The 19,350-nt window shown below is 40.1% G+C and overlaps 1 protein-coding gene across 4 annotated transcripts in view; it reads left to right on the forward strand.

Moving 5' to 3' along the window:
- The window catches only part of ATF6 (activating transcription factor 6), a 210,504-nt gene that overhangs the window by 187,103 nt on the left and 4,051 nt on the right, over window positions 1-19,350 (forward strand). The window contains exon 16 of one of the 4 annotated variants that reach the window (XM_063627167.1): window positions 7,102-7,236. The exons of the other annotated variants lie outside the window; for them this stretch is intronic. Coding sequence (XP_063483237.1) covers window positions 7,102-7,139 — 38 coding nt within the window. The 3' untranslated portion in view covers window positions 7,140-7,236. Of the gene's footprint in view, window positions 1-7,101; window positions 7,237-19,350 lie in introns of those variants that run through there. 4 annotated transcript variants of the gene reach the window in all.

Consider the following 19,350-nt stretch of genomic DNA (forward strand, 5'->3'; position numbering starts at 1 on the left):
TAGGGGGGTGATTAGGTCATGAAGGCAGAGCCCTCATGAATGGAGTTACTGCTCTTATAAAAAGACAAAGGACTTTGCAGGGACATGGATGAAGCTGGAAACCATCATTCTCAGCAAACTAACACAGGAACAGAAAACCGAAGACCGCATGTTCTCACTCATAAGTGGGAGTTGAACGTGAGAACACACGGACACAGGGCGGGGAACATCACACGTCGGGGCCTGTCGGGGGGTGGGGGACAAGGTGAGGGATAGCATTAGGAGAAATACGTAATGTAGATGACAGGTTGATGGGTGCAGCAAACCACCATGGCACATGTATACCTATGTAACAAACCTGCATGTTCTGCACATGTACCCCAGAACTTAAAGGATAATAATAAAAAAAAAAACACCCCACTCCTCTGTTCAAAACTTACCAGTAGCTTTCCATCTCACTCAGAGTCAAAGCTAAAGCCCTGACAATTGCCTGCACAACTCTACATGGTTCTGCCTCCCCTTCCCACACGTGTACACAAACACACTTGCTTTTCTGACCTCATTTTCTAGCCTTCTACCCTTGCTTCCTCCTCTGCATGCACAGAGTCCTCTTTGCTGTCCCCTGAACATGCCAGGCATACTCCCACCTTAGGGCCTTTGCATCTACTGTTCACCTGCCTGGAGTGCACTTTCTTCATCCCATGCACTGTGAATCTTCCTTCTGCTCTCATTTTTGTTTAAGGTATTATATGAGACTCTGTGCTACTAATAGAAATTATAGGGCTCTTTTGGCTAGTGTCAAGTATAGATTTGCCTTTTGGACTCACATAACTGAGTATGTTAGAATTACATCTAAAGGAATAATTGCCTATAAATGGAGTATTGTGTGTGAAGAGTTAGAGTCCTGCCCCATCTCTTTTCCTATTAAATGATAGTGATTTTCATAGTATCTGAGATAGCCCTTTGAATATCAGAGAAACATAAGAGCATAAAGATTTTCAAGGAAATGGTCATATTTTTCAGATGAGAAAAGTTCACCAAAGATTTTACCCATTGGTGCCAAAAATGTAAGGCAGGCAAGAAGTTAGTAGAAGAAAGTCGTCACACTGTAACAAATATTTTTTTTAAGTTGTAGGCACTGATTTCCAAATGAGTTCCGTAAATCACTGCTATTTCCATTTGTAGTGTAGCAATAGGTTGTGATACTAACCTTAAAGGTCTCAAGTTTAACAGCTTATTATGAGGAAAACTCCCATTCCTTTAAGAAGGTGAGTTTCTATTATCTTTTTAAAGAGAGAACTACTCCTTTATAAAAATGTAACTGCTTCATACTGTATTTCAGAACTCTTGCTTTTTAGTAAAACTTTTCATTGCAGTGGGTTTGATAATACTAGTGCTCACTTTAAAAAAATTCCCTAAATTTTAGTTTCCCCTCCAGTCACCAGCTCATTTTTCTGTGATCCTCTTTAGCAGAACTCCTTGAAAGACTCATCTATACTTGCTGTTTCCTTCTTCTCTCCTGCTGTTCTCTCTTTAACCCACTCCAAATAGGCTTTCATCTCATCACTCCACTGAAACTACTTACCAAAGTTTCCATCACCATCATACTACTATATTATCTTCTCCATCCTCATCTTATTCCCAGCAACATTTGACATCACCTTGGAACAGTTTATTTACTTGATTTCACTGAGACCTCCTGTCTGGTTTTGTTTTTCATCTTATTTCATTAGATGCTAATTCTCAGTCTCATTTGACTCTCCCTTCTCCCAAACCCTATAGGTTGAAATATCCCAAGGCCTAGACCCTCTAGTCTTTTGCCTAGGTGATCTTTTTTTTTATATACTTCAAGTTCTAGGGTACATGTGTACAATGTGCAGGTTTTTTACAAATGTATACATATGCCATGTGCCATGTTGGTTTGCTGCATCCATTAACTCGTCATTTATATTAGGTGATCTTATTCAATCACATGGTATATAAATTACAATATAGTTTAGGCTACTATGACGGAGGCCCCAGAATGAAGGTGCCTAAACAAGATGAAAGTTGATTTCTTTTTCCTGTAAAAGTGTGGGAGCTGGTCCAAGACTGATAGGATAGCTTGTTAGTACTGGAGACCCACGCTCTTTCTTTCCTGCACTCTGCTGTTCTCAACATGCTGCCTCCATCTCCTGGTCCTAGATGGCTGCTCCAGCCCCTGCATCCTGTCAGTATTCTAACCAGCAGGAAGAAGAAGATAGGAAGTGAGAACGTATCCTTTCCCTTTAGGACTCAGAAGTTAAACATGTTTCATCTGCTCTCATTTCATTGGCCAGAACCGAGTCACATGATGGTAACTTGTTGAAGAGAATTTAGGAAATGTAGTCTTTAGGTAGGTAGCTATGGCTTCCAGCTAAAATGGAGCAGTTCTTTTACTAGAGGAAAAAGAGAGTGATGGATTTTGGAGGACAGGGAGCAGTTTCTGCTGCACATGGCTTTAAATACTATCTGTGAGCTAGTGTCTCCCAGATTTGTAGCTATTTCCTGAGTTCAGGACTCTTTCCTCAGCTGCCTCCCTAACATTCTCGAACACCTGCATGTTCAAAATTGAACTCTTCACTTTTCTCCCCAAACTCCTACCCATCTTAGGTCTCCCAGGTGCTCATGCCAGAAACTTAGAACAGTCTTGATTCCTTGCCTTCTCTTTCATCCACTTTTGACCCATCTGCCAATCCTATTAACTTTACCTTCAAAATAGACTCCAAGTCCAACCACTTCTCATCAGATCTATCTTCCACATTACCACCAATGACTTATTTTAATAAAATACATATCCCCATCCTGTTTCTCACTTCCTTAAAACCTTCCTCTGTCTCTTTATTGCCTTTGGGATAAATTCTAAACCCTATGTGAACCAACTCTTTCTATCTCTCCGGCCTCATTTTCCCACTTTCCACTTATATTTTGTATTTCGGTACTACCTAGCACAACACACCTCATGACTTGATATATTTACTAATGCTTATCCCTCTGTAGAATTTCCCCCACCTCAGACCTGGCTGAAGAAGAATCCTTTAGTCTCAATTCAGGTCTTTTTTTTTTTTTTTTGAGACGGAGTCTTGCTCTGTTGCCCAGGCTGGAGTGCAGTGGCGCAATCTTGGCTCACTGCAACCTCCACCTCCCAGGTTCAAGCGATTCTTCTGCCCCAGCCTCCTGAGTAGCTCGGACTACAGGCGTGTGCCACCACACCCAGCTAATTTTTTTGTATTTTTTAGTAGAGATGGGGTTTCACCATGTTGGCCAGGATGGCCTTGATCTCTTGACCTTGTGATCCGCCCACCTCGGCCTCCCAAAGTGCGGGGATTACAGGCGTGAGCCACCGTGCCTGGCCAGAAAATCTTCTTTGTCATCTCTCCACCTCCCCAGGCTAGGTAGGCACCTTCCTCTTTATTCTCGTTGAACCAGATGCACACCCGTATCACACCTATCCTGGATGATATCAGTTTACATAGCTGCCTCTTTTCCTAGATACAAGCGCCTTGGTCAGGGGCAAGGTCTTACTCGTATCTCTCAGTGCCCAACACATAATAGCTGCTGAGTAAATATTTATGTAATTGAATCATATTGATCATAGGAACAAACTCCCATTGGGAGAGCATCACCTCTGCCTTACATATCTGAGAAAAGCCCTTGTTTATTGTACCCTATCAACTGAATCAGATATGCTGTATATTAAAGTGGGTATTTTAGTCCCTGCTTAAAAAATAAAGGTTAAATTGAGCATATTCATTGCTCTGTTAGGATTACATAATGCCTGATAGTGCAAAAATATGGGTGTTGACTGAACTTTATAGTTGTCTGGGGTTTGTGAGGCCCAGCTGTAGTCTAGGTAGCTTTGTGTGTTTGAAGGTATTCTGACTAGATGAGTCAGTAGTTTAAAAGTAACAAGTCACTGTTGGTCCGTGGAAGAAGTTGTGTGGACTTAGACTTGCCTTCTCTGCTTTAAAATCTTACTTTTTAAAAAATCCCAAGAAAGGTAGGTTCTTTTAAGAAAGTTTATGGCCTGCATTTGCTGTCATAAACCAACCCAGTTTTCAGCCTTTAGCCGGGCTCCCTTAGAGATGCATGGTAACCCATATAAACTACATGGCGATTCTAGTTGTTTTTAGTCAGGAAAAGCCCCAAGGTTTTTATTAAGAAGCCCAGAAAGAAGAGATGTCAAGGATTCCGGTGAGAAGTACTATGTTGTAAGAAGCAGATTAGGATAACTTGTCTTAAAAATGAAAAAGGGATGAGAAACTTGACAAGCTTTTAGTGCTTTCTTAGCACTAAATGATGACTTAAAGAAAATTTAGTCCTTGCCAAATTTTCCCCTTTGGAGCTGTTTCCACTGTGTGATAGAGATCTGCCTCTATGAGCTTGTCATCATTCTCATCCACTGTCTTCTTTGTCTTCTTCGAAGTCATGTCCTACTCCTCTTCCTCTTCTTTATCTTTTTTGTTTGTTTGTTTTGGTTTTTTTGTTTGTTTTTTGCACTAAGTCATAGAACTGAAAAGACTCTGGGTAATGTTTTCAAAATAAAGCCACATTGTTTCCAATACAACAACTTTCTCTGGGTTCTTTCACTGCCTCCTTAATGTAAGTCTTAGTCACACTTGTATTAACAGTAGAAACACTCTGCAGTATCTCATTTCATACAGTGGTGTTAGAAGCATTAACTCCTCAGCCCTCATACCACCACAGGAAAACAGCAATCATTGTTAACCCCCATCCACTGGGGAGATGAAGAAAATGAGCAAACTATGAAGAATGTAGTTTATTTCTTCTCCATAAGACTGCGAGGCAGTGGAAGGTAAGGGCTAGACCCCAGGATGGCTGGGGTCTTTCCTGTGCTCCAGAACACAGTGACACCTTTCAGTTCTTGCTGTATTCAGAGGGGTGTGTTGCATGTGATAGGTACAGTACTTGACATTATTAACTCTTGCAACCACTGTATGGGTTAGGTATTAATATCCCCATGTTATAGATGAAGTCTGTGATTCCAAAGCCTGATGTCTGTCCACTGCGCCACACACACTGACTCCACACAATCACAATTACTCCCATTTTATATCACTTGACATCCTGAAAGTCCTCCACAAACATCATCATATTTAATCCTTAAGAACTTTGGAAATATCAGGGATTATCACACACTTTGAAATAAGCAAGTCACTAATCAATGTGAACTTATTAAAATTTAAGTCAGTTCATGATGCTACTGCTCCAACCTTCCAATTGTATCGCATCTGTCTAGAATCAAGGCCCAAATCTGTGTGACCTGTGATACGGTTTGGCTGTGTCCTCACCCAAAACCTCATCTTTTTTTTTTTTTTTTTTTTTTTTTGAGACAGAGCCTTACTCTGTCACCCAGGCTGGAGTGCAGTGGCACAATCTTGGTTCACTGCAACCTCCACCTCCAGGGTTCAAGTGATTCTCCTGCCTCAGCCTCCCAAGTAGCTGGGATTACAGGCATGCACCATGACACCCGGCTGATTTTTGTATTTTTAGTAGAGACGGGGTTTCACTATGTTGGCCATGCTGGTCACCATTTCCTGACCTCGTGATCCACCCGCTTCGGCCTCCTAAAATGCTGGAATTACAGGCATGAGCCACCGCGCCCAGCCCCAAAACCTCATCTTGAATTATAATTCCCACATGTCAAGGTTGAGACCAGGTGGAGGTAATTGGATCATGGGGGCTGTTTCCCCCATGCAGTTCTCATGATAGCGAGTCTCACGAGATCTGATGGTTTTATAAGCATCTGGCATTTTCCCTGCTTGTACTAACTCAGTCCTGCCCCCTTGTGAAAAGGGTACCTGCTTCCGCTTTGCCTTCTGCCATGATTATAAGTTTCCTGAGGCCTCCCCAGCAATGTGGAACTGTGAGTCAGTTAAACCTCTTTCCTTTATAAATTACCCAGTCTCAGGTATTTCTTCATAGCAGTGTGACTAATACAACCTGTAAGGAGACTGGTCCACTGGTTTCCTCTCCAGCCTCATTGCCTCCTGCTCTTCCCTTGATTCTCTCTGCTTCAGTCACACTGGTCACCTTACTATTCCTCAGATACTCAGGGCACGCTCCTGCCTCAGGGCCTCTATACCTGCCGTTCCCTGTATATGTAATGCCCTCTCCCCAGACACCTGCTCGACTAGCTCCCTCAGTTCTGCCAGGTCTCAAACAAAAAATCACCTTTTCACACTCACACAAAAAGCCATCTTGCTGGTCAGGACTTCCCAGACCACTCTTTGCAAAATTCCAGTCTAGCCCCTAACATTTCATATCCACCTTCCATGCTTTAGTTTTATTCTTAGTCTTTATCATTTTCAAACATACTGTATATTTACTTACTTCTCTCGCTTACCGTCCGCTCACTAGAATGTGAATGCTGTGAGGGTAGGGCTTTCATCTGTTTTGTTGTTCACTTCTCCACTCCAGCACCTATAACATACCGGGCACATAGCAGGCACTCAATAAATATTTGATGAATGAAAACAGATTAGAAAATAGAAAGTCAAAGAAGCTAAGTGAGTTTCCCCAAAATAATATGGTATAGCAGCATCAAAGCTAAAACCAAGACTGGTCTTCTGATCCACATGCAGTTTGGCGCCCAGTTAGGCCAGAATTGGAAAAAGTTGTAAGTAAAGTTCTGAAATAAAACTCAGCTAAATAAGATAGTTTTGTGTAATTTGTACTTTTAAAATAATGTTTTTCATCAGTTACTATATCATAGAGGATGAAGAGCAGTCCTTCCCTTGGACTGTCTCCAAGCAGCAGAAATAATGAGAATAAGTTACAGAACTTAAAATAAACCCAGGTGTTTCTGGGCCTCAGATTCTTAATGTCCACAATGAAGGGACCATGTCATTTCAGAGCTCTTCACAGCTCTAATCTTGAATCCATCTCATGGATGAATGAAATGCCTGGTTTTCTTTGTAATTTGTTCAGTTCTATGCATACAAGGTATGCAGTTTGTTCTGTAGATAAACTACACATGGGTATTTCTGTAACTGTTCTTTTATCATCATTACCATCTGTTTGATTCTTTCCCCTACATTTGTGCAAAATGTAGCCTTGTCATCTCACTGTGTTATATTGCAGGATCAGCAAGCATGTCTAGGATCTCATGTGTCTTCTAATCTCGTGCAGCCTCTGCTGCAAGGAAGCTCTCACCACTGCCTCCTCAGAGTTATCCAATGGGCAAAGAAACAAGAAGGCAGGACCACTTAAGGCCAGGGAACTAAATATGCAATAATGGTGTCTGGGGGTCAGGAAAGGAAGTAGTTGTACAACATGGCCTAGCACTCTGTCACTCTGAATTAAATCTGCACGTGGTAATCAAACCTAAAAGAAGTGCACCAACAAGTCAGGCCATTGGTTATCCAGCTCTGTACAAGTTTTGGCAAAGAAGGTTAAATGCAGTGTCTGGCATTGTGTCTCAGCCTGGTTCATTTCTTCGTTAAAAATTCCCTCTGTAGAGAGTAAAATACAGTTATTTTGAGGTGGTGTCCATATCCTTAAGAACAGGAGGCACCATCCTAAGCTCCTTTACACATACTAGCTCTTAAATCCACAACTTGAGTAAGGTTTGTAATTCTCATTTCTATTATATGCTGCACATGGCTTATGATAACGTGAACGTGCAGATGATGGCAAGATAGAACAAGTCTGCAAAAGTAAGAATGGCAAGTTAATTACAGAAGTTGGGATCCTGTCAGTAATTTAAACCAAAGCATTTATTTGAAAACAAAATAAAACAAAACACCAATGCCTTCAGTCACCTTCTTCTTATTCCATTCCCGATTTGCTCCAGAAGGAATTAATCTCTTTTTTTTTTAACAAAAATAATTTTATTAATTTTTTTTTTGCACACAAAAACAATAAACATTTTCTAAAAATACATACAAACAAAAAGATGCGTATCAAACATATTAGGAAGGTTGCACATGGGAAGTCGGGGAATAGAAATGGGGGGTGGGAATTAAAATAAATGAGAGAGGGACTTTATATGGATCAGTGATAATAACTCAATCCTCTATTTGACAAAGAAGAAGGAGAAGGAAGAGGAAGAAAAAGAAAGTGGGATAAAGGATCAGAAAGGGAGGAAAATAGAAAAAATTAGAGTATGACTCCAGGGTAGACCTGTTTTGTTGTCACTGAGTTGGTTGGTTGGTTTGTCTGTTGTATTTTTCATATGTTTCGCCATGTTGGCCAGACTGGTCTCGAACTCCCAGCCCGAAGTGATCAACCCGCCTCGGCTCCCCAGAGTGCCGGGACCACAGGCGTGAGCCACCACGTCCAGCCCCCACATTGCTTCTGGCCTCCGTGGGAAATCTCTTTATTTCTCCTTACCCTTGAGCACTTTTATATATCTGCACTTGGGTTAAAGGCAGTTCTATTAATTTCTTTGTTTGGACAGAAGTTTCCTTAATTTACCATAATCATTACTGCTGTCACTATGCCAGTCCAGTATGTTTGGACTTCACAGATAAGTCTTGCAGTTTCCAAAACACCATCCCATCCTTACTGCATTTATTCTTGAATGACTTTTCACTGGGAGATAGTATAATTATCTTTTACAACAAAACTACAAGTGGGATCCTAATAACAAGTTTACTGTTTGTTAATTTGTGTCAGATATAGGCATACTGTCATATTTTCCTATAATTTTTCGTATCTGGTCTTGTGAACTGTTGCTAGTATTTTTCTTCCATATGTATTTTACCTACCAACTTGATTGTAAATTGCTTAAAGATAGAAGCTGTGCTGGCTCAATGAATCACAAATAATCGGGAATTTGGTTAGACATCTCATCTGAACAATCCCTGCCCTGATACTACCCTGGGACATTCAGCCCTTGACCACCTGCTTTGATGAGCACATTTCTATGTCTCCGGCTTAAGTACTTACGTAAGATGCTGCTGAGTACCTGACTTCGGACCTACAGAGTCTGTTTTTGTTTTGTTTTGTTTTGAGACAGGGTGTCAGTCTGTCACCCAGGCTGGAGTGCAGTGGCTAGATCTCAGCTTTCTGCAGCCTCAACCTCCCAAGCTCAGGTGTTAGCCTCCTGAGTAGCTGGGACTACAGACACAAACCATCATGCCCAGCTAATTTTTGTATTTTTCATAGACACAGGATTACTCCATGTTGCCCTGGCTGCTCTCGAACTCCTGGGCTCAAGCAGTCTGCCTGCTTTGGCCTCCCAAAGTGCTGGGAATTACAGGCGTGAGCCACTACACCTAGCCCCTGGAGTCTTTATCAAACAGAAGTGAATATTAGGAGGAGCCTGGGGAAGAATTCTCTTTGATTTTAACCCTGGTGTTAACACTCCAGCGATACAACTATGGATCCTCCAGAAAGACTATGTTTTTGCTGTATCAGTGCCACCTATTAGGAATTATTCCATAAGAGAGCATGAGAAACTCTCTGGAGTTCAAAAAGTCAAAATGACATCCTTGCTAAAAAATCTCTTTATGGTTTGAGTTCCATAGTTAAACCAGGAATCTCTGGGAGTTTGGTCTCCAAGCTATTCTCAGAGCATGTGTTGCATACATTCTGCAAAGCCCTTGGGGGATGGAGCAGGCCTAGTTTTTGGTTTTCAGCAGTGTTTGTTATCTTCACAGTTAAATGGAACACTGGAATGTGATATTTACTCAATTTTGCCCATTTTTCATTGAGTATTTATAATTTTTAATGTGGTAGGTCTTCTAAAAAACCAACAAAAAAATCACTGATTTTGTGATTTTAGTTTCTAAAACAAATGAAAGCAAAAACCTTCTCTCCCTGAACTCCATCCCTGGCTGTTATCCTTCACTCTCTGTTCTTTCTCTTTCCTAGGCAAGTAAGGTATGACATTTATTCATCAGAGCATTTTATGGTTAATTCACTTTTCAATTTTCTAAAATACCATTTGGCTTGTTACCTACAGAGCTATAGCACCAGAATTCACTCAGTATATGTCTAAGAATGACTGCTTCCATTTTCTGAAAGAAATACAAATAGGACTAAGAGCAGTGATTTCCTTGTGTTAAAGAAAAATTATTCATGGCACTTGTTGAAGACAATAGAGAGGACTTTATTCAAGGGAGGCTATGGGAACAATACAAGGATTACGGCAGTGGAGTCTTGCAGTGTGGGAGAGAGATTGGGCTGGAGTCTGACTCTGACAAGGACAAGTAGGGATTTGTAGCCAAGGAGCAAGGTGTGGGGGTCAGTAGATGGAAAATTACTAAGTGGAAACATCAAAGGTATGGGAGATTCTTGCTAGACAGACTCAACGGAATTCTTGCTGAAGGCAGGCCAGGGTGATTAGATGTCGAGGGTAATCAGATACCAAGGGTGGAGGATTTTTGTTAAACTTTAGCCGGATTCTTGCTCAAACTGGATTCTATAAGGACAGAGAGGGAAGCCCAAGGTCAGGCCCATTTTAGCAGGGGGCTTAGGGAAATCTGATTAGAGTTAGTTTAAGGAGAGTCTTTGTCACCTACTAGAAAGAATTCGTTTTTATGGCTCAGAATAATAATGTAATCATAGCAAGAGATGTCTATGTCCATTTTATAATAATTCAAAAATCTCGATAATTTCTAAAAAAAGAAGCATTTGTTATCAGAGTCATGAATGTTGCTATTTATATGCTTAAGTAGTAGTATATCAGAATTCACAGAAAGGAACAATTATTTAATGTGCAGGATAGTATATTCCAAATTATTTCATATTATGGAAATCAAAAATGTTCCATAGTCCTTAAGCCACGTTTTTTTTTTTTTTGAGTGTCACTCTTCTTGCTGAGGCTGGAGTGCAATGGCATGATCTCAGCTCACTACAATCTCTGCCTCCCAAGTTCCCAAGTTCAAGTGATTCTCCTGTCTCAGCCTCCCGAGTAGCTGGGATTATAGGCGTGCACCACCACATCTGGCTAATTTTGTATTTTTAGTAGAGACAGGGCTTCGCCACATTGGTCAGGCTGGCCTCGAACTCCTGACCTCAAGTGATCCACCCGCCTCAGCCTCCCAAAGTACCTTAAGCCATTCCTTTTGAGACTCTGAAGAAAGGGTACGTTCCTAATGTTTTTGGTTTGGATTATCAGTTCGTGGCAGAGCAGTGCCTTAATTGTACTTGGTAGTGACCCCTACTAGCTGTTCAATCATGAATCCTCCAGTACTTTTTATCTGAATGATATGAAGATCCTTTCTTAGTACTTTGTTAGACAACTTTTCTAGATCGGTTTCCAATAGTAGCAAAAGAGAAAATCCTTTATCCCCTCTTTTCCAGAATTAATATTTTCTAATCACTTCATTTGCAAGAGTAAAGTGAATATTGAAAATGCCAAAGTGAGCTTCAGTCATTTATAAGAATTGTTTAAAGAAGGCAGTAATCAGTTACTTTTTTCGTATGATTGTATTACTGAGAGTAGTATCTGCATTAGTCTCTTAAGCAAGACTTTAAAGAATCCTACTGTTGTCCCACCTTTATTTTCAAAAGATAAAATTTACATTTTTAAAAATTTTTAAAAAGTAAAATTTTAAATGACTCAACAGGGGATTAGATTCCATCTAAGGATGAGATTGAATTCACGATCTCAGATTCTCAACATATATTTGGCCTTACCTATTATTAATGGAACTTGCCTGCAAGTAGGGCTGCATGTTGCAGAACTTAAACAGAGCAATAAAACTATTTATAAATCCAGAAACCTTTATGAGGATGTTTCCTTGGTTTCCACTTATGTAAGCCGACAAAATGATCAGTTGTAAGGAACTGAAGGAAGTAAACACTTGAATGTACTCAAACGTCTAGGCTTTGCTGAACATTATATGATTAAAAAGCAGCCAAGTTCAGCGTGGACTGAGAACTGCTGACAGCGGAGTACATGAGACCCAGAATGGCAAATAATGTTTCAGACATTGACTTGTAAGCCTGGTCTCCACCCTGTACTTAATGCCATTCTCACCCTTTTTTGGAGGGGAAAGGAATTATCTAGTTAAAAACTGAATCTATAGGACAACCTGTCTCTCCTGAGGCAGCTGACTTATGCTAATTCTTGCTTAGCTCGGTTTCTTGAGTTTAGCAGAGGAGATCACTGTCACCCACACCCTCTTTAAATCAGCCTCCTGTGGGGCCATTTCTACACAATCAAGGCCTTTCATTCATTCATTTATTCCAAAATATATTTATTGAGTGCCTTCTGTGTGCCAAGGACTGGGGATTCAGTGGTGAATAAACAGATAAAAACACCTGTCCATAGGGAACTGATATTCTAGTGTGATTACTGCTAGGAGTGTGTCTGAGTTGAATTGAGGCTCAGAAGTAGATGTGTCTGAGAGGCCTCAGGAGTTTGGAAATGGGGGTGTCCAACCTGTTTCTTTGTCCTCCAACAGGCTTTATTACCTGTGCAGGTATGGTAGTAAGTCTGTTTTGTGTTCCTTTAAGGAATACCTGAGGCTGGGTAATATATAAAGAAAAGAGGTTTATTTAGCTCACAGTTCTGCAGGCTGTACAAGAAGCACAGTGCCAGCATGTGCTTCTGGTGAGGGGCTCAGGCTGCCTCTACTCACAGCAGAAGGTGAAGGGGAGCCTGTGTGTGCAGAAATCACATGATGAGAGAAGCAGCAAGAGAAAGAGGGAAGATGCCAGACTCTTTAACAACCAGCTCCCATGGGAACTAATAAATCAAGAACTCGCTCACCCCTGAGGGAGAACATTAATCTCTTCATGAGAGATCTACCCCATGACCCAAATACCTCCCATTAAGCCCCACCTCCAACATTAGAGATCAGATTTCAACATGAGATTTGGAGGGGTCAAATATCCAAATCGTAGCAGGAAGAGACACTCCCTCCTATGAAAACACAAATTTGAAGAACAGTTGTCTTCAGTGTTATACAAACTGCTTTCTGACTGCATATAAGAGAATTCCGTTTATGGGGTTTTGGTCTAAAATTATAATGTCATGTCAGATCTCAATCATTTTAACTTAAGGCCGTTATTCTAGCCTTTGAATACATTTTTCCCCTGAATATTTGTGGTGTGGTGTGACAACCATCCAAAATATTTTAAGATTCCATTTTATCAGTAAAACACGCCAGGCTTTGTAATAGGCAGAGAGTAATTTGGTAGTATCATTCCTCTTATCCTTTAAAGTTCCTTCATGCTCTAGAATTTAATTCAGTGATTCCTTGTAGAAGCTAGCCTGCCCAACACCATGGGCAGAGATATTGCAGAGAATGCCATTTTGATACTCTGAGAAGAACATGTAATTCCCATGCCTTGATTTTAAATGCAATTAAAGAGCCATAGTTTTTCAGAAGAAAGAGTACTCTTTGGCCTAACAGTAGTAATTGCAGAGGTTTGGTCCTTAATCTGTTTTCAGAGTAGTTATTTCATGGTTACTGGATGTTATAGGGACGTGCTTCTGAACATTGGTTTAGTTTTTATGGGTCTTGAATTTCAGATTGTGACATAAAACAGTTTTCTAGTATGTAGTGCCAGTGATTTAATCATTAGAAGCCAGAAAGTAATAGGCCGTTCCTTGTGTTAGCTGACGACCCCAGGCTAAACCTCCAAGCTGTGTTTAGGACAGTGAATCAGGTTCCAGGGCTAGTTCACTCAGCCTTCAAAATGATTTTTTACCCCAACCCAGTCTTCTCATGGGCCTCTTTGTACACACACCTGAAGTTCATTTGTTTTCTGTTTTTGAGGCACTAATTGTAACTACATAATCAGGTGTCAGTTTGGTAGTCTAGAAACTCAATTTGAAGAAAATGAGTAATAATTTTTTTAGTTGTATTCTTTTTAATGGTGTTTCAGGAAGTATTTGAGATCGATGAAATGGTATTCTTTTCTATGATCTAATGAAGAAACCTCCCACAGTTGTGGGTAGCATTTTTGGAAAAGAGTAGCCAGGTCCAGTGAAAAGCAAATCTAATACCATTAGTCTTTGAACTTTAATGGAATTAGCCAGATTTCCGAAATAGTCCTAGAAGACTATCAAAAGCCCTAGGGGAGCTAAACTTGATTGAAAATATTATAGGAACTTGACCATATATACCTTAGACCTCTGTGGCATAGGCTGCTAAATTTCCCAAGGGAGAAATGTCATCGGGTTACCTTTCAAAGAGTCATTGTTGATGGTTATGAATTCAAAAGATAAGTTTGAGGTTGAAAAGAAGTGATTTTGTGTTTTAGGGGCAAGGTCTTAACAAAGTATTGTCTAAATTTGTATTTTAGGATATTAGAAATCCAGAAACCACCATTTCTGGAACTATTCTGGGATGGCACTTTCTCAAGTTAGAGCCAAGAATGGTTGAATTTTCAGAAAGCAAAGGGTTTCTTGATGACTTGACCAGCAAGCATTAGAGGACAGCCTTCTCAGTACTGAAGGTTGTGTTCTATATTTTCATCATCTGCTGGGTGCCAGGCACTGTGCTAGCTTTGGGCATGTAGTGCTGAACAAAACAGATGTTCTCTCTGAATTTATGGAGTGGATAGTCTAGTGGGGGTGACACATATTATTAAATAAGCAAATAAGCCAAAGTTTAATTATATTTTGTAACAGATGCTATGAAGGAATAGAACAGATATGATTTGGGGGTGCTACTAGAGTTTTGGTCATAGGAGAAGACATGAGGAAATGCATTTGTTTGATGATTTACCAGTATTTTAAATGGAATTTCTGCTTTCACAGAACTTGAGTAAGCTGCACAAGGGAAAAAAACTCATCTTCTGTAATTCCTCCCAGTTTCTTAAGCCACTCAGTAAATGTTGACTATGGTTTTGTGGATCTATTTTGTGGTGTCTGTTTTCCTTTAGGCAATCCTCCTTCTGTCTAATTTGCATACAGAATCTAAATCTTTATGAGTCTGTAACAGTACGTGGCCATTACCAGTCCGTAATCAGTGCTCATATAATTGTTGAATGAATTAGTGAAGGTTACAAATTGAGTGTGGTTTATCAGTTAAAAGTGCTCTCTCAATTATCTGATGGAACCATAAACCTTCTCTTTTCCCATTATGCCGCTCCTTCTTTTTTTTTTTTTATAGTTATTTAAATTTTTTTTTTGTTATTATACTTTAGGTTTTAGGGTACATGTGCACAATGTGCAGTTTTGTTACATGTGTATCCATGTGCCATGTTGATTTCCTGCACCCATTAACTCGTCATTTAGCATTAGGTATATCTCCTAATGCTGTCCCTCCCCCTTCCCCCAACCCCACAACAGTCCCCGGGTTGTGATGTTCCCCTTCCTGTGTCCATGAGTTCTCATTGTTCAATTCCCACCTATGAGTGAGAACATGCGGTGTTTGGTTTTTTGTCCTTGCGATAGTTTACTGAGAATGATGTTTTCCAGTTTCATCCATGTCCCTACAAAGGACATGAACTCATCATTTTTTATGGCTGCATAGTATTCCATGGTGTATATGTGCCACATTTTCTTAATCCAGTCTATCGTTGTTGGACATTTGGGTTTGTTCCAATTCTTTGCTATTGTGAATAGTGCCGCAATAAACATACGTGTGCATGTGTCTTTATAGCAGCATGATTTATAGTCCTTTGGGTATATACCCAGTAATGGGATGGCTAGGTCAAATGGTATTTCTAGTTCTAGATCCGTGAGGAATCGCCACACTGACTTCCACAATGATTGAACTAGTTTACAGTCCCACCAACAGTGTAAAAGTGTTCCTATTTCTCCACATCCTCTCCAGCACCTGTTGTTTCCTGATTTTTTAATGATGGCCATTCTAACTGGTGTGAGATGGTATCTCACTGTGGTCAGAAATGATGCCGCGTATCTACAACTATCTGATCTTTGACAAACCTGACAAAAACAAGAAATGGGGAAAGGATTCCCTATTTAATAAATGGTGCTGGGAAAACTGGCTAGCCATATGCAGAAAGCTGAAACTGGATCCCTTCCTTACACCTTATACAAAAATTAATTCAAGATGGATTAAAGACTTAAATGTTAGACCTAAAACCATTAAAAGCCTACAAGAAAACCTAGGCAATACCATTCAGGACATAGACGTGGGCAAGGACTTCATGTCTAAAACACCAAAAGCAATGGCAACAAAAGCCAAAATTGACAAATGGGATCTAATTAAACTAAAGAGCTTCTGCACAGCAAAAGAAACTACTATCAGAGTGAACAGGCAACCTACAGAATGGGAGAAAATTTTTGCAACCTACTCATCTGACAAGGGGCTAATATCCAGAATCTACAATGAACTCAAACAAATTTACAAGAAAAAAACAAACAACCCCATCAAAAAGTGGGCAAAGGACATGAACAGACACTTCTCAAAAGAAGACATTTATGCAGCCAAAAAACACATGAAGAAATGCTCATCATCACTGGCCATCAGAGAAACGCTCCTTCTTAACACAGATATTCCCAACATTCTCTCCCCAAGAGTAATACCCTATGGCCCCAGGGCTCCATCTATCTCTTTTCTACAGATAAGTCCCAAACCTACAGGTTCTAGCCCTGTTTTCTCCTGCAGAGTATGAGTCCTCACCCCAATTTCTTACTGCTTGTCAGTCCTCTCCACTAAAATGCCCTCCTGGAAACTCAGACGTGTGTGCAACTCTTCTCCCTTTGCCTCCTTAAGTCTTTAGAGGTCACCTTCTCAGAGAGTCCTCCTGTGGGCCCTGCACTTAAAACTGCAAGCTACTCTCCCATCCCACCTCACCCCACACTCACTCCCTAATCAACTTCCATGCTTTTCCCCCCATAGCACTTATTCATCATTCTCTACACCTAACTTACTTTCTGTATTTTCTGTATCCACCCTCTCACTCTCTTTTTTTATAAGAATTAAGCTCCATGAGGACAGGATTTTTTTTTTCTGTTTTGTTCACTACTATGTCCCCCAGTGCCTGTCATGGGGTAGGAATTCACTAAATGTTTGTTGAATTAATGAATATTTAATGTTCAGGCATTATATATATATATAATATATCATAATGCTTCTATTGCATTAGGAGATAGTGAACAAGTCAGACGCTTGCACTGATCTGTACTGTCACTGTGAATGTAACAAATACAGACTGATCCAAGTGTTCCTGATGGTGACTCAGATATCAAGTGCGTCTTTGACCATAGATGATGTGATTTTCTGAAATGATAGACAATTCTTGATTGAATTCAGACAAAAACGATGCTCCTAGCAAAGTGGAATGGTGGTGAGAATGGATTCTGAAGCCATACTGCTTAGGTTTGAATCTCTCCTGCCATTTGCCAGCTGAGTGGCTAGTCACATGATGTCTCCATGTTTCATTTCCTCATCTACAAAATAGGAATAATAATAATTCTTCCTCATTTAGGAGCTTGTTACAAGAATTAGATGAGCAGTGTTTAGCACACAGAAACACTAAGTGTTTCTTAAGTAAATTACTATTCAGTAGTTTCATTCCTGGAAATTTAGGGTATATTAAACTCATGTAAAAATACTTTATATTTAGATGTAAAACAGTGAGCTTCTAGACTAATTTAGTAATAATCAAGTTTCTTTTTAACCTACATGAATTATATGAGATACAAGACAGTTGTCATATGGGACTGTCCTTGTCCCATATGGCTGTCCGAACGGCCAGCAGCCCTGACCCCTGCTCACTAAATTTTAGTAATACCCTTCAATCATCATGACCACTTAGAGTGCCCTGGAAGGTTGGTGGTTTTTACATACACTGTTCTAGCGAGGCCCATACGTTTGTTTTGTGACATCATTATAGATCATCTAACTAGACAAGCTCTCCTTATCTGAATCCTCATTGCCCAGTGTCCACAATACCCTTATCACAGTGAACACATTCTGCTCTGTCACAGCCGAATGTGTGCTATCTGTTTTTTTCCCTCCCTGCCTTTGGACACTTCCCATCCTAAATCTCTCCTGTCAGAGGAACTGTTTTTAATTTATTTCAGCAAAAGGAATACGTGGTGGTGGCCAGAAGCTCTTTGCCCCATGCATGTGTTCTCCCTTAAGCCTCCAGAAAGATTCTTCAGTTTGGAAGCACTTACCCCATCTGCAGTTTGACTGTTACTCACTCAGCGTTCTTCCCACTTATAACTGAGGGGCTCTAGTTTTACCACCCTCCCGACCAGCTTCAATTTCACCCCACCTCAATTTTTGCCAGGCACTTCTTAAGGGAGCCAAACCTCATTTCTAAAAGTATTTTAACATTATTCAATTAAATGGAACATTTATAAATTGGTTATAAAGGGAAAAGGTCAATATTGGAGTTCCCATGGAAGGTTTATAAGAAGAAGTGGGCCTCAAAGAATTAATAGAATTGGACTAAGTAGAAAATTAGACTGGGCAGAAAAGAGCAGGAAAGGAGGGGGTTTGTTTGTTTGCCAAGCAGAGAGAAAAAATACTAACAGAAATGCAGTGCATGGTGTGTAGGGATGGTCAAAACCAGGACTCAGATTGAAAATTAGAAGTAAGAATGGCATAGTAGAGTTAACTTAGGGAAGTTATTGGAAACCACAGTAAAAACACGACATTCCACCACTTCCTTGTTCATTGTATTCCCACCTCCCTTGTTTTTCTGTTTGTTTTGGTTGAAGGTGTCTCTCGTGGTCCATGAGTGAGTGGATATTTATTTACCTTCCATGCCCCCACACATGTGTACCCCACACCCCAGGGGATTCAGGCACATATACAGCAGCACTACCTGTCACTAGCCTAGTTTACACAGAGAAAGCTACCTCTTTTTAGGATTAGTGTTTGATTCTGAATAGAAATCTCATTATTTATGCTTCTTTGCAAAGTACTGGTGAAGTCTTATCACTTTTTAATATTAAACTTCATGTAAATATTTTGGATATTTAATTGTTTATGATCAAGGTTCTGGCTTGTGTGTTAGTCATCTTCCAGGTAACAGTCTCTTAGCAGGCCATGCTTAATTCAGTTATTGCGCGTTAACAGGCTGTTTGAAATTCCACATTGCCTAGAGTTTTTCCACCTCCAATGTCCAGACACTTTTTCTGGCTTCTCCAACACTCTAGGCATTCAGAATCATAGTTTAGTGCTCCTACTTGAAGCCATTTAGCTCTTTCCTTTTTATTTGCCTGATTAATTTTGAATTTGAATTAATCATATTTTATGTCCTTTTCCTGACTCAGTTCAGTGTTCATCTCATTCTGTTTACTCAGAAAGCCTAGAACAAAAGATTTGAACCATTTATGCAGTGCCCAAATGTGTGCTGATGGAAGAGTGAACCTTTAACGTTTTGACTCCTGTACTATTCCATTTGGTTCTATTTTTCCTAAATAAGTCATTGTCTTTTTTCATTAAGTATACATTTACAAAAATGGTTCATCAGTCTTTGCACATAACTCAGCTCTCA

Source organism: Symphalangus syndactylus, chromosome 12, assembly GCF_028878055.3.
Source record: "Symphalangus syndactylus isolate Jambi chromosome 12, NHGRI_mSymSyn1-v2.1_pri, whole genome shotgun sequence".
In the NCBI taxonomy this organism is placed as follows: domain Eukaryota; kingdom Metazoa; phylum Chordata; class Mammalia; order Primates; family Hylobatidae; genus Symphalangus; species Symphalangus syndactylus.